The 13,575-nt window shown below is 38.7% G+C and overlaps 2 protein-coding genes across 4 annotated transcripts in view; one reads left to right on the forward strand and one right to left on the reverse strand.

Moving 5' to 3' along the window:
- Window positions 1–957: 957 nt before the first annotated feature.
- On the forward strand, window positions 958–12,253 carry LOC126772152 (probable serine/threonine-protein kinase DDB_G0280133). The gene is made up of 12 exons (XM_050492336.1): window positions 958–1,546; window positions 1,621–1,723; window positions 3,111–3,242; window positions 4,354–4,470; window positions 5,613–5,701; window positions 6,101–6,176; window positions 6,258–6,329; window positions 8,149–8,211; window positions 8,343–8,606; window positions 9,445–9,645; window positions 9,769–9,983; window positions 11,369–12,253. Exons 1-12 carry the CDS (start codon window positions 1,180–1,182, stop codon window positions 11,605–11,607), a joined length of 1,938 nt encoding a protein of 645 aa, XP_050348293.1. The 5' UTR covers window positions 958–1,179; the 3' UTR covers window positions 11,608–12,253.
- Window positions 12,139–13,575, reverse strand: part of LOC126772151 (proto-oncogene tyrosine-protein kinase ROS) — a 38,627-nt gene continuing 37,190 nt past the window's right edge. For all 3 annotated transcript variants that reach the window (XM_050492333.1, XM_050492332.1, XM_050492334.1), the window contains one exon: window positions 12,139–12,835. In XM_050492333.1, the coding sequence (XP_050348290.1) occupies window positions 12,432–12,835 (404 nt within the window). In that variant the 3' untranslated portion in view covers window positions 12,139–12,431. The remainder of the gene's footprint in view (window positions 12,836–13,575) is intronic.

A 13,575-nucleotide genomic window follows, 5' to 3' on the forward strand; every position in this document is an offset into this window, starting at 1 on the left:
TAAGTTGATAGAAACTCCTGCTTAGCTCCTCACTTGGAATTTCTAACGCCCTAAGCCGACAATTTGTAAAATTTACTAAGCATTTTCGTAAATATAATTTTATATCATAGTTTCTGTAACTTTAAATACATTTTTTCGTAATCATATACATTTTTGTAATTCGTGTAAAGTATATGTGTTGCTGATAATAATATATTGCGTTCACCATGGTTAATCATTAATCTGATTTCATTTTGCCCACGTCTTTTCGTTAGGATAAATGATACATTAGTAATGGCAACATTTATAATCATAATCGTTATCGAATATGCGAAAAAAGTGTGTATCCTTGTTTCACAGGGTTCGGGTCAGCTCAAACAAAATTCTAATCATGGTAGCTAACAGACTAGACTGTATATTTATAAACCGCTGTTGTAAAGTTTCGGCTGGACCACTAAATTTTATAAGTAGTAGATAGTAGTGTTTTTTTTTTTTGTAATTTTGTATATGAGTCCTTATACTTATACTTAAATAAATAAATTATTATTATTGTTATTATTATTAAAATATACAATGCGATTGTGAAATTATTATTATTATTATTATTGTTATTTATTGTATTTAAAATATTAGGATTAAATGCAAAGATTATATAATCAATTCAATACAGTTTAATTAAATAAGAATTTGTATTATAATTACATATAATATGGTTTATAATATTTTTATGCGACATTGACATGATGTCTACAACCAGACGTAGGTACATATTTCGTATTATTGAATAGATTGTATAAATTTATAAAATGTGCAGCATTATTGCTTTATATAATTTAGTTGCTGTATCAAATTTCCCAAAAAATAGGTGTTTGTATACAGTATAGACGTTCATCATTTTAGATTATGGCAATTCTGTATTTTTTGTCTATGATCACTGGCCATTGAATTATGGAACCAAAGGCAAAGAGAACAAAGAGTCAAAGAGTATTAGGTATATATCGGCTACCTATCCGTATAACTATAAACTTCACAAGGAAGACTCGCAAAATCGCCAATTGAATTGGAGATGTTTAGATAATATTAATAATTATTAGGCGCTAGACCTGTGATCTATGTTTATGTCATTAAATAATTGCCACTATTGCCTACATTGTAATTTGTGTATTTCATTTATCGTTGTAATTTGATAAAACTTTCAAAATGAAATCGAAAAAGCGTCACCATGATAGTTCTGAGGAATCCGAGGAGTCAGATGTTAGCTTGAAGTCTACTAGTTCTTCCGAAAGTGATAGCGATGATTCTTCATTATCTGAACCTCGGCACAAAAAGAAGCGGAAACGTGCTGAATCTTCAGATTCAGATAGTAACAGCGATGACCAGAAACGTGTAAAGAAACGCAAGCATAAGAAAAAGAAGAAGAAGCATGGCAAGAAAAAGCGTCGATCACAATCATACGATGATGTTTCCGACGATGCTATATCTATAAGCGAAGGTGAAATCTCTCCTAAGAAGAAGAAGAAGCACAAGCATAAGCATTCCAAGCGATCTCAAAGTTCCGTTAGTGGAGGTAGAATCATATACAATAATTAAAAAAAATAAAAATATTTGTGTAAATCACTTATGAAACTTTCCTTTTATTAGATGAAGATTATGAAAACAAGTCTGATCGTCGTTTGCATAGCGTCGTAAAAGAACGTAGACCATCCTCAGAAGAAGGCATTCAACCATCTCGGACATATTATCAGTAAGTATTCGATTCAGTGTTAATAAAACTTATTTAATAACAATTTATCTTTTTTATATTAGGAATTAGATTAGTAACCTCAAAGTGAAGTAAAGTGAGCATTTTCATATTATAAAAAATAAACAAAAGGAATCTTTTAAAAAATATTACTATTCCATCATTATTACTCATAACACATTAAATAACACTTTAAAAAATGTGTGTAATGATTTTTAAATGTTTTGGTGTTTTGACTTTGAGCAATACATATTTTTTTCATCATTTCTTCAAGATATTTAGTGTAAGAGATATTTGCATTCTTGTTCAATTGATCTCTATCTAGTGATCTATCTCTAGGAATATCTTCACATTTTTGTTGCATATGTGATCCTCACTGTCCAGTCATCTTTTATCTCATCTTTCTTTAGCCTCATATTCAACTACATTAATTCTTAACTCTCTTTTGTTAGGTCCAAATGTGGTTGTTGCCTAACATTCACAGTTTATTCAGAATAATTGAGTTTCTGTAAGTGCTTCTACCACAGTTGCTACTATTATACTCCTCACATGCTTATTGTATAAGAGCTCTAGAGGTTACAACAAGTAAATCAAAACCAAAGATTGTGACTCTGCATGTGCTTAATTTTTGTACATATTTCATCTTAGGCTTAGTTTAGATGATATTCCAGTAATGGGACATTTACAAGTAGTAACATTACTTCTTTTTAACAGGCTTGTGTATATTTGATCCTTCCTTGTCACTCCAAATATTTCAGCTGAATTAATTTTATTTTCAACCATCATCTTAGTGATCCAATACTGTAATCAATCAAATGCCCAACCTTCCTGACAAACAGTCTGAAGGTGTTAAGAAATAAATATATAAATATTGGCAACTCAATAATAGGATCATTCACATTATGACATTAACTAAGTCAATGAAAAGAAATGTATATAGCTTCAAACAAAACCTTTTGTTTGATACCAATAAAAACCATCCCAATATTTTTTTAATGTTTACAAATGTATTACTCGAAGAATTAAAGTAGATGGTAGTAAATTCTAATATTTTGTGCAGTTCTCTAGGTGGGTACCACTTAACATTAATTTTAATACCAAACATAGTGGGGTTGGTATGGGGTTTGGTAGTCGAATAATATACACATATAGATGTGGAAATACAGATTTTGCTTTCATGTTCAAATTTAAAGGCGAATCAGTGTGATGTATTTGAAAGAAACATCTTAGATCCCATTTTGATAGAGTATTGATATTGAGAAAGGTGGTTTATATTTATGGCAATGAGAGTGGGTGTTGTTCCCATACTATCAAAAGACTCATTTGCTCATTCACTCATGTACATGCTCAAAGCACATAATAATATACATTTGAAACATCTGATCCACAGAAAAGAATATCATCGATCTGCTTCTGGTGAAGATTATGTACGTGAACCTCAGAAGTATTATCAGCAACCGGGTAGACCGCGTCACCACGAATACCAGGACAGCTACAACTATGATCGAGAGAGAAATGAAAGGTTTGTATAATTATTATTAACAAACTTTAAGGAGATGTTATGAGTTTACTTCTCGATTGAAACAGAGTTTTTTTTGTTTCCTATTAATCTGCTGTTTTTAAATTCTCAGTCTGGTTTAAATTAGAAAACGCATGCATTTGAAACTGATACAGATCAGTTTTTAATTGGATATACTGCTGCATTGAGATTTATATGTAAATTCTCATTGTATTATGTATTATGCGATACTAAGTTTATTGATACTTTGGTTGTATTAAAATATTAAGGGAGCAGCACATTAAAAAGATATATCTGTATGCATAGTACATTGCGTCAGTTTTAATTGATTTACTTTGTAAAGTAAAAAGTAAAGTTCGACGGGCCGGTTGGCGTGGTTGGTAGCTTGCCTTTCACGCCGAAGGTTGATAGTTCGATTCCCACCCAGGACAGTCATTTGTGTGCATGAACGTCTGTTTGTCCTGAATCTGGGTGTAATTATCTATATGAGTATGTATTTACAAAAAAAATAAGTAGTATATTTTACACAATATTTTACATTGATTGTAATACCCATTATTGTACAACTTTAAAAGATCTCAGTGGTTTATCAATTATAAATATTTAACGGTCAGCTCAAGTCACACACACGTGTTTGCCATTGTCCTTTGTATAAAGCACAATGGGCACATAGATTTCATACATATGATGATTTCATTGTCTAAATATAAGTACAGTTTGCCTGACTGTCATATAAACTCATGCTCAGTTACATTCGAAGCTAGCAATATAGCCAAAGTCTCTAACTATCCGACTAAAAACATTTGCCTAACAAACATTGTCTAATCGTACTGGTAGTACGATGTTGGCTTGTTAACGGTTCAATTTGAACCAGACTAACTCCAGCTTTATAATATAAACTAGTTTGCATCCGCGGTTTCGCCCGCGTGTGTCCTTGATTGTACTACTGACAATGTGTATGCAAAATTTCACGATGATCGGTAGTGTAGTTACGACGTGAAGGCGTAACAAACAAACTCACATTCGCATTTATAATATTCGTTTTGATATATGTACATTATTAACAAAAGTCACTGTAATTCCATATAATCGTATAATTGTTTGATTTTCACAGATTTGCACCGCAAGATGAAAAGTTCGAACGGGTGAGGGACAGATATCGTCAAAACGCGCCTTTTGTTCCCAACGAGGAATACAGCGGACGGCAAAGGGATTTTGATGAATACAAAAGGTGAGCTTCTTATAAGTGAGCTCAGCCGGTGATGCCAGGTTGCACCACCATGTAGCTTACCATATGGAGGTGCAACCTCGCATCAACGGCTTAGAATTAGCACTCACCTCATTCACGAACTCAGTTTGCATGTGTGATCAGGGAAATAAATACGAATTGTCTAACTAAATTAAAAAAAAAAACTAAGTTGTTTATAAGACGCTAAAGTTTGTAGGGATGGATGGCCGGTTACTTCGTCACTCTTTAACGCAAAAATTACTGATCGGATATGGAGATATTAGGAATTGAGATAGCTTATACCCTGACTTGACACATACCTACTGCTACTACCTAACATCTGCCCCCGCTCCCCTCACACGCGAACGTAGTCGCAAGGGGAGGCTAGAATATATTGTTTGCCAATAACAATTGTTAAACATTTTCATTTAGACAATTTATAAGTAACTAGCTGCTCGCCTTTATTTTTGCACAAAGTTACACCTCCCATTTACCCTCTTTAAAATTTAAATGTTCAAAAATCCTTAGCGGTTGCTTACATTACAAAATGAACCTTTCATCCAAATTTCGACTTGCTAGTCTCAGTAGCCTTGTTGTTAATAGTGAGACTTTGGCAATAAAGCGATCGCCTTATGACTTTAAATGTGTTAAATGAACAATTTGACAAGAGTAACCCGTTTTTTTCACCCGTTCCTCTGTTATCGGAACTTGTAATAGGTTTTTTCTTAATACGTAAGTGAAATGGTAAATATAAGTAACAGCCTGTGAAAATCCCACAACTGGGCTAAGGCCTCCTCTCCCTTTTTTTGTTTTTGGAGCTTATATCACCACACTTCTCCAATGCGAGCTGGTGGAATACATGTGACAGAATTTCAGTGAAATTAGACACATGCAGGTTTCCTCACGATGTTTTCCTTCACCGTCAAGCTCGAGATAAATTATAAATACAAATTAAGCACATGAAAATCAAGTGCTGCTTGCCCGGGTTTGAACCCACGATCATCGATTACGCGTTTCAACCACTGAGCCGTCTCGACTTACTACGTAAGTGTAATGCCTAACCTCAATATTGAATATATTTGACATAATCATAAATTCATATATCAATAACATATTTTATATCGTAATCTGTATTAACAAATAAGGAATCCCCGATATGAAGATCAAAGAAGGGATGAAGACCATTATAGGAGAGAAAGAGATGTGCCGTACGAGTCTAGAGAAGATATGCGAGGTATGTTATGTATATAATTATATGTTTAAGCGTCACTAGCTCAACGGTATGTTGTGATATTGTCTATGTCAATATCGCAGGTTCCATCCTGAATTGGACTATTATGGTTCCCAGTCCTATAAGGCATAATTGGAAAGAGGAAATAATAAAAAAAAAAAGATTTTGATGATTTAAAAAAAAATCTTTTGTTCAATCATTCAAAGGGATTGAAAATGTGTTTATAATTTATAATAGTTTTTAAAAGCTTATATAATATCAAATGTTTGTTTGACTGGACTATAAAGCTCAATATATATTTATAACAAATTAGTTATTCATTTAATTACAATTATACAAAATAAAATATTTTTTAATGTTAAAATGTTGACTACATATATATTTTTTTTTATTTATCCAAAGGAAATAATAGATTCAATCGATATGAAAGGGCTCCTAAACGACGAGAATTCGGCGATGTTCGAGATTATCGTGAAAGGTGATATATATTATAATATTGTAATATAAACGATATTTTGTTAATTTTATTAAATATTTTAATGATTTTTGCATTCGACAGACGTGGCCCGGCCGAACCTGATCGTTTCCGCGACAAGGATAGATTGCAAGAGGACAGATATTCGTCGGAAAGGTACATCCTTAACATTGTTACGTCATAATGTAGTCCGAAGTAATGAATATAATATATAAAGTAATGTTATTTGAACACAAGTACAATAGTAGCTTAGCCTGAGGACATGTTGATATGTAATGGGATAGGTGCATGTGTGTGCGTGCCGCAAGCTGGTGTGTGTTCGACGTTAAATGACTGTATTTGTTTTTACAGTGACACCTCTACAGACAATTGTAATGAGTTCGGTCTGAACATGTCGCAGTTGCAAAAACGTTTAAATGTTTTCACCTTAAACGATAATTACTCTAGGCGTGTGTGAGATACGAACGTGTATATACATTTAAACGGATGTGTAGTCGTACCATACAGTTGTTGTTTAAATATCGCTTTTCGAAGAAGCGAACGAGACCATCGATTGGAAATTATTTCATTAATTTACTATTTATAAATAATTATTCAAGGAATGATACACGGATGCTGTTCGGATCTCTGATTACTTCACACAGACATTGCTTCAAATTCATTATTTGTTGATGATTTATAACTGTATTCTGATTTTGGATCGGATTTGGATATCTTATATGGGGTACGTACGATCAGAACTGAAGATTGATTAAGACTGATATTCAAAGATGAGAACCAATGAAGACGAGGGATTGCGATTAAATTTTATAATTATCATTCATTAAAAATTGAAGAAAGAAATGGAATAAATAATCATGAAATTATCAATGACAACGTAGAAACTAAATGACAATGTAAGTTTGGATTGATTTGGATTTATTAAGAAGATAAAGCTGCAGTGTATATGATGGAATTGAAATATTTATTATATTACATAGTGGAAGAAACAAATGGCAAAATATCATATATTATATATATATAATATATAGTGAAGGATAATGAAAGATATGAAAAACTATTGAGAATAGCTGTCTATAACGTCATCTTATTGATGAAAAACGAGAACAAAACGTAAAAATTTACTAAATACCATATGGAATATATATATAGATATATAAAAATGGATAATGAATTAAGATATTTTGAAGCATCTTTTTTTCACTTAATCAACGGGATTGTCAAATTATTTGCAATTATTTCACAGTATGTACATACAACATTTCAAGTTGAACTGGAATTAAATATATAAACATCATAAAATTTTCTAGAAGTGAATGTATTATTTGACATGAAGTACTTAAATATTTTTCGATAAGATTTATAGAGGAAAACTTTCTATGTATTGTTTTTAAATATATACAAATTCTACTAGATTTTATACACAAAATATAATCATAGAGAAATATATAAACACCGTCGTTGTTAATGTGTCCTAGTACATTATATATAAACAGAGATATCCACGATTGGATGAAATCATGTAGGTATACCTTCCTGAATCATCATTCTATTGAAGTGTGAAGCAATGGTAAGTGTACAAGGAGTGTCAAAATAAATGATACATCGTGTTGGGGTGTTTTTGATGTTTATAATTTAGCTAATGCAGATTTGACTATTTGTCCTGCCATTTGTTATATAATTAGAATTAAAAAGAAAACAAGTTACGTCATCAAGTTTCAAAAAACTGGTCGTATATTTTATACAATATGCTCTCAATAGGCTTTTACATTTCGCAAAAAAAAAGTATTATATACATATAATCTGAAAAATTATGATCTGTGTAAATACCGAATATTGTCGTGTAATACAAAACTTAAGCGATTAAATTACAATGATTTTAATAATATTAACGTTATATTTATTATGTCCGAATCTTGCTTTTAAATGTCAGTTTTATGACAGTGAAAATAATAGATTTATTTATCAATTGCAGGAGCCGTGACGTCCGTCGCGAGAGACCCGGCAGGAGCGACAAACCGCCAGTTCCTCTTCGCGGGTAACGAGCACCTTTTAAAATTATTGCTTTGCATCCTAAAGCAAAATGAAATCAAATAACTTACCCATTGTTAAGTAAAATATGAGGATTGAAAAAGGAATGTTATTAACATTGAATTTCTACAATTTTAGGGATCACTCAACTTCTAAAAGTCCCGAAGAGCGGTATAGGGACACGAGAAGACCGGAGAGGGCGGCGGAGAGAGAAGAAAAAGGGGAGAGAGGGAAGAGAACGGAGAAAATCGATGGAGGGGAGCGAGAGGAGAGGCCGCGCGATGAGCGGCCGGATCGGGCCCGGGACCGGCCCCGAGACGGGCCCCGTGACGGGCCACGGGACGGACCACGGGACGGGTCCCGGGACGATCGCCGCAACCGACCGCGAGACCGGAAGTCCAGGTCATATAACACACACTTTCTCTTCTATGACATCTATTTTATATTGATTTATTGTGCTATATAAAAGTTTAACAAGTGAAATAAAACAAAATGTGTTTGTGTTTGGTTTTGTATCAACAACACGACTTGTTGAAATGCTCAGACGGGTCATTGCACCGACAATATTGCAACGTTTTCATTGATCAATTAAGTGCGTCAACAATATTACGCAAATGTAATGATTTTAGTTGGTCGACGTCTTAGCCGATAGCACGGTGGACCTCTCACACCCCAACATTCATTTAGAATTAGTATAGTTTAAGTCTTGTTGTACTAGTGGCTTGATGTAAGTCCTCAGATCCGGATGTCCTGGGTTTAATTTCCAGGTCGGGCCAATAAAAAGTTATTGAGTTTTTCTGTCAGAAATTTCTCAGTAGCATCCTGGAGTCTGGAAGTTGGAAGTTTGTACACTCCCGTGCCTCGGAAAGCACGTAAAGCCGTTGGTCCTGCGCCAGAATTTTTTCCGGTCGTGTCGGATTGCCGTCCCATCGGATTATGAAAGTGAGGGAAGAGAGAGTGCACCTGTGTTTGCGCACACACGTGTGCTATAATATCTCCTGCGCAGTAGGCTAATCTCTCTTGAGATTGGTCGCCGGGGCCGAAATCGGTCTGGAGGATATTATTATTAGCTTAAGTATATGCACAATAATTTAACATTGACTTCAGTTTAATTTCACACATAAAAATGGATGCTTAGGTAAACAACCTATATATATTTAAAAAGTCTTGGTCCTTCGAGCCGGATGTTATTGATAGAAGGAATGTTATCAAAAAAATAACAAAATAACTAATTTTCCAGATTTGAAAATGCAAGCGATAACAAAGAATATACTTGGGGTAAAACCGAAGTGAAGAATGAGAATGATAAAAACCCGGCGGACAAAGAGAAACCGAACTTTGGACTATCTGGAAAACTTACAGCCGACGCGAATACGGTGAACGGCGTCGTTATAAAGTACACCGAGCCCGACGACGCCAAGCAACCGAAACGACGCTGGAGGTACGAGTGACTGTTATTGTAATCACTGAAATTCTTTTCTTCTTTATCTGCTAGAAATGTAGGTAGGACCTGCATCTGTACTGTAACGTATACTAAGCGTCCCGGCGCCGGTGTCGGTTGCAGGTTCTACCCGTTCAAGGGCGACAAGGCGCTGCCGATCCTGTACATCCACCGCCAGTCGTGCTTCGTGATCGGGCGCGACAAGAAGGTGGTGGACATCGCGCTGGAGCACCCGTCCATCAGCAAGCAGCACGCCGCGCTGCAGTACCGCGCCACGCCCTTCGCGCGCGCCGACGGCTCGCAGGCGCGCCGCGTGCGCCCCTACCTCGTGGACCTGGGTACCCCCCATATATATATACCGCCGCGCCGCAGTACCGCGCCACGCCCTTCGCGCGCGCCGACGGCTCGCAGGCGCGCCGCGTGCGCCCCTACCTCGTGGACCTGGGTACCCCCCATATATATATACCGCCGCGCCGCAGTACCGCGCCACGCCCTTCGCGCGCGCCGACGGCTCGCAGGCGCGCCGCGTGCGCCCCTACCTCGTGGACCTGGGTACCCCCCATATATATATACCGCCGCGCCGCAGTACCGCGCCACGCCCTTCGCGCGCGCCGACGGCTCGCAGGCGCGCCGCGTGCGCCCCTACCTCGTGGACCTGGGTACCCCCCATATATATATACCGCCGCGCCGCAGTACCGCGCCACGCCCTTCGCGCGCGCCGACGGCTCGCAGGCGCGCCGCGTGCGCCCCTACCTCGTGGACCTGGGTACCCCCCATATATATATACCGCCGCGCCGCAGTACCGCGCCACGCCCTTCGCGCGCGCCGACGGCTCGCAGGCGCGCCGCGTGCGCCCCTACCTCGTGGACCTGGGTACCCCCCATATATATATACCGCCGCGCCGCAGTACCGCGCCACGCCCTTCGCGCGCGCCGACGGCTCGCAGGCGCGCCGCGTGCGCCCCTACCTCGTGGACCTGGGTACCCCCCATATATATATACCGCCGCGCCGCAGTACCGCGCCACGCCCTTCGCGCGCGCCGACGGCTCGCAGGCGCGCCGCGTGCGCCCCTACCTCGTGGACCTGGGTACCCCCCATATATATATACCGCCGCGCCGCAGTACCGCGCCACGCCCTTCGCGCGCGCCGACGGCTCGCAGGCGCGCCGCGTGCGCCCCTACCTCGTGGACCTGGGTACCCCCCATATATATATACCGCCGCGCCGCAGTACCGCGCCACGCCCTTCGCGCGCGCCGACGGCTCGCAGGCGCGCCGCGTGCGCCCCTACCTCGTGGACCTGGGTACCCCCCATATATATATACCGCCGCGCCGCAGTACCGCGCCACGCCCTTCGCGCGCGCCGACGGCTCGCAGGCGCGCCGCGTGCGCCCCTACCTCGTGGACCTGGGTACCCCCCATATATATATACCGCCGCGCCGCAGTACCGCGCCACGCCCTTCGCGCGCGCCGACGGCTCGCAGGCGCGCCGCGTGCGCCCCTACCTCGTGGACCTGGGTACCCCCCATATATATATACCGCCGCGCTGCAGTACCGCGCGTGTGTCACTAATTTATATTCTTATTGCAATCTCCATTTTATAAAAATCCATATGAGTCGGTTAGGAAGTATTTATCGATCGAAATTGAACAATTCTTATGAGTATTAGTGAGATAATAATAATCGTTCATCGTACATAAATGACGTTCTCATTTTCTTCACACAGATTCTGCGAACGGTACGTTTGTGAACAACAAGAAAATAGAGCCGAGGCGCTACGTGGAGTTGCTGGAGCGCGACGTTGTCAAGTTCGGCTTTTCGCAGCGGGAGTACGTCCTGCTGCACGAGAACAGCAAAGATGACGCCCAGGACGACGACCAGGATCCTAACCTGGCGGTCGCCACCACTGACCAGATCAAGCAGGAGAAGAGGGCTAAGGAGGTGGCGGCGGCCGACGGGGAGTAGGGCTATATTGTCATTATGTAAAGCGAATTGTTCAATTATTAAACTCGAGTAGTTCAGATGTGAATTATTATAACTCTTTAATAACTGTAAGTTTATGAAATAGTTTTGTTTTCCAATATAGCTTAGATGATTTATTTTAGAATTCGGTTTAACGGTCAGGAAGGTGACCTGATCGTAATAATATTTTAAAGATAAGGAATACGGTATAAGCACAGTTTAAGGTATGCCTTTGTTATATGAGATTCGTTAATTGTTTATTAGTTGGTGTGTAGAAGTTTCATCGATCTAATAAATCAATCTCTTTTTAATATAGACGCTAAATTATATATAATATTTGTAGCCAAATAGTGCAACTTGATGTACTTTAGTATTAAAATGTTTGCAAACGAATATAAAATATTTCTACATAGTTGGTAGTCACAAAATATTATTTATGGCAGACTTATCATCTATGAATATCATTCTTGACGAGTAATAGAAAGTGTATCCTATTAATAGTTTAAGGCGAACAGGAGTAAATGAAACGTTGCGTTACTGATACATACGACGTCTCCAGTTTATTAAAAACAGATCATAGAAGACCATGATTATACATATTTTTGTTAAAATAAGTCCTAGCAATAAAATAAATGCATAACTATAATGACCACATAGTTTCATTTCTCAGCTCGTCTCGTCCGCGGTAACCCATACTTAGTCTACACTAATATTTACAAAGAATCGATCCGCATATGTACATTTACAATTATCATTACAAAATAAATAATTAAACATTAAAATATCGTATCTCGGTGGAAATAAAACGAGTTGCCTAATATCACAGTTCAAAATGTAGTCTTAAAGATGTGCCTATCAAAGTCTATATTACTCCGAGAGGGCCCCGGCCGCTCGTGCAGGGGCCGCTCGACGCCCTCGCTCAGAGAAGCTCTCTTCGCGATACCGTTCCGGAGGGGGACTATGGTCGCGTTGGGGGGCCTCGCGCTGGCCCGCAGCGAGTGCGTCCTGTAGAGGGGCGGCTTGATGAGGCGGTTGGGGGCCACGCCCACTATGCTGTGTCGCGAGAAGGGCGCGTAGGCCAGCGGCGAGCGCGGGACCTCGTAGCCGTCGGCGGGCGCGGCGGGCGCGGCGGGCGCGGGGGGCGCGCCGGCGTACAGCAGCTGCAGGTACTTGGGGCTGCGCTGCGGCAGCGCGTGCGACGCCTCCATCTCTTGCTCGGGGAAATCTTCATCTGTTCAAATTTTAAGTTTATCTTATTATTTAATGGATTAGGCACGATGACAGTATTAAAGAATTAAAAAATAAATGATTTTAGAGAAGAAACTATTTTAAAAGGATTTTTGAAAATGGTCCCATTTTAATATACACATTGAGATTAATAAGATTTTTAATAAAACAAAAGTATAAAATTCTGGACTCGGCCATTTTATTTGAAATACCAATCAGAGCGAATGACGTCACGCCTCTGTATCTATAACCGTTTCTCTTGAACAGTTGTGGTGTGTACGTTATTCATCTAAATTACGAAATGTGAAAACTTCCTTATAAGTACATTTTTATTTATCTTTAGTGTTATCATAGGTTTTTCTGTTAGCTATATAGTATTACTCGCATATGAAGAGCCCTAATATTTTTATCAGTCAGAATTTTTACTTTTAAGTAATTTCTTCAAAATGTTCTGTAACCATACTTTCTTTAATTGCTTTTCACATTCTTCAAAAACCATCATCTTTCGTTTCTTACTTATATATATATATATATATATATATATATATATATATATATATATATATATGGACGTTCTGCTTCTGTAGATTGTTCTTCGATCTGGTTGGCATTCGAATGTATTTTTACACAGAGGAACCGCACACCACTGGCAAACTTTGGAATTCATTTTTAACCTTAGAAAATAAGCAATACTGTCTGCAATACAACGTTTACTGTCGTTTACTGAGGCGTGACGTCACGTGC

Source organism: Nymphalis io, chromosome 12 (assembly GCF_905147045.1).
Source record: "Nymphalis io chromosome 12, ilAglIoxx1.1, whole genome shotgun sequence".
Classification (NCBI taxonomy): domain Eukaryota; kingdom Metazoa; phylum Arthropoda; class Insecta; order Lepidoptera; family Nymphalidae; genus Nymphalis; species Nymphalis io.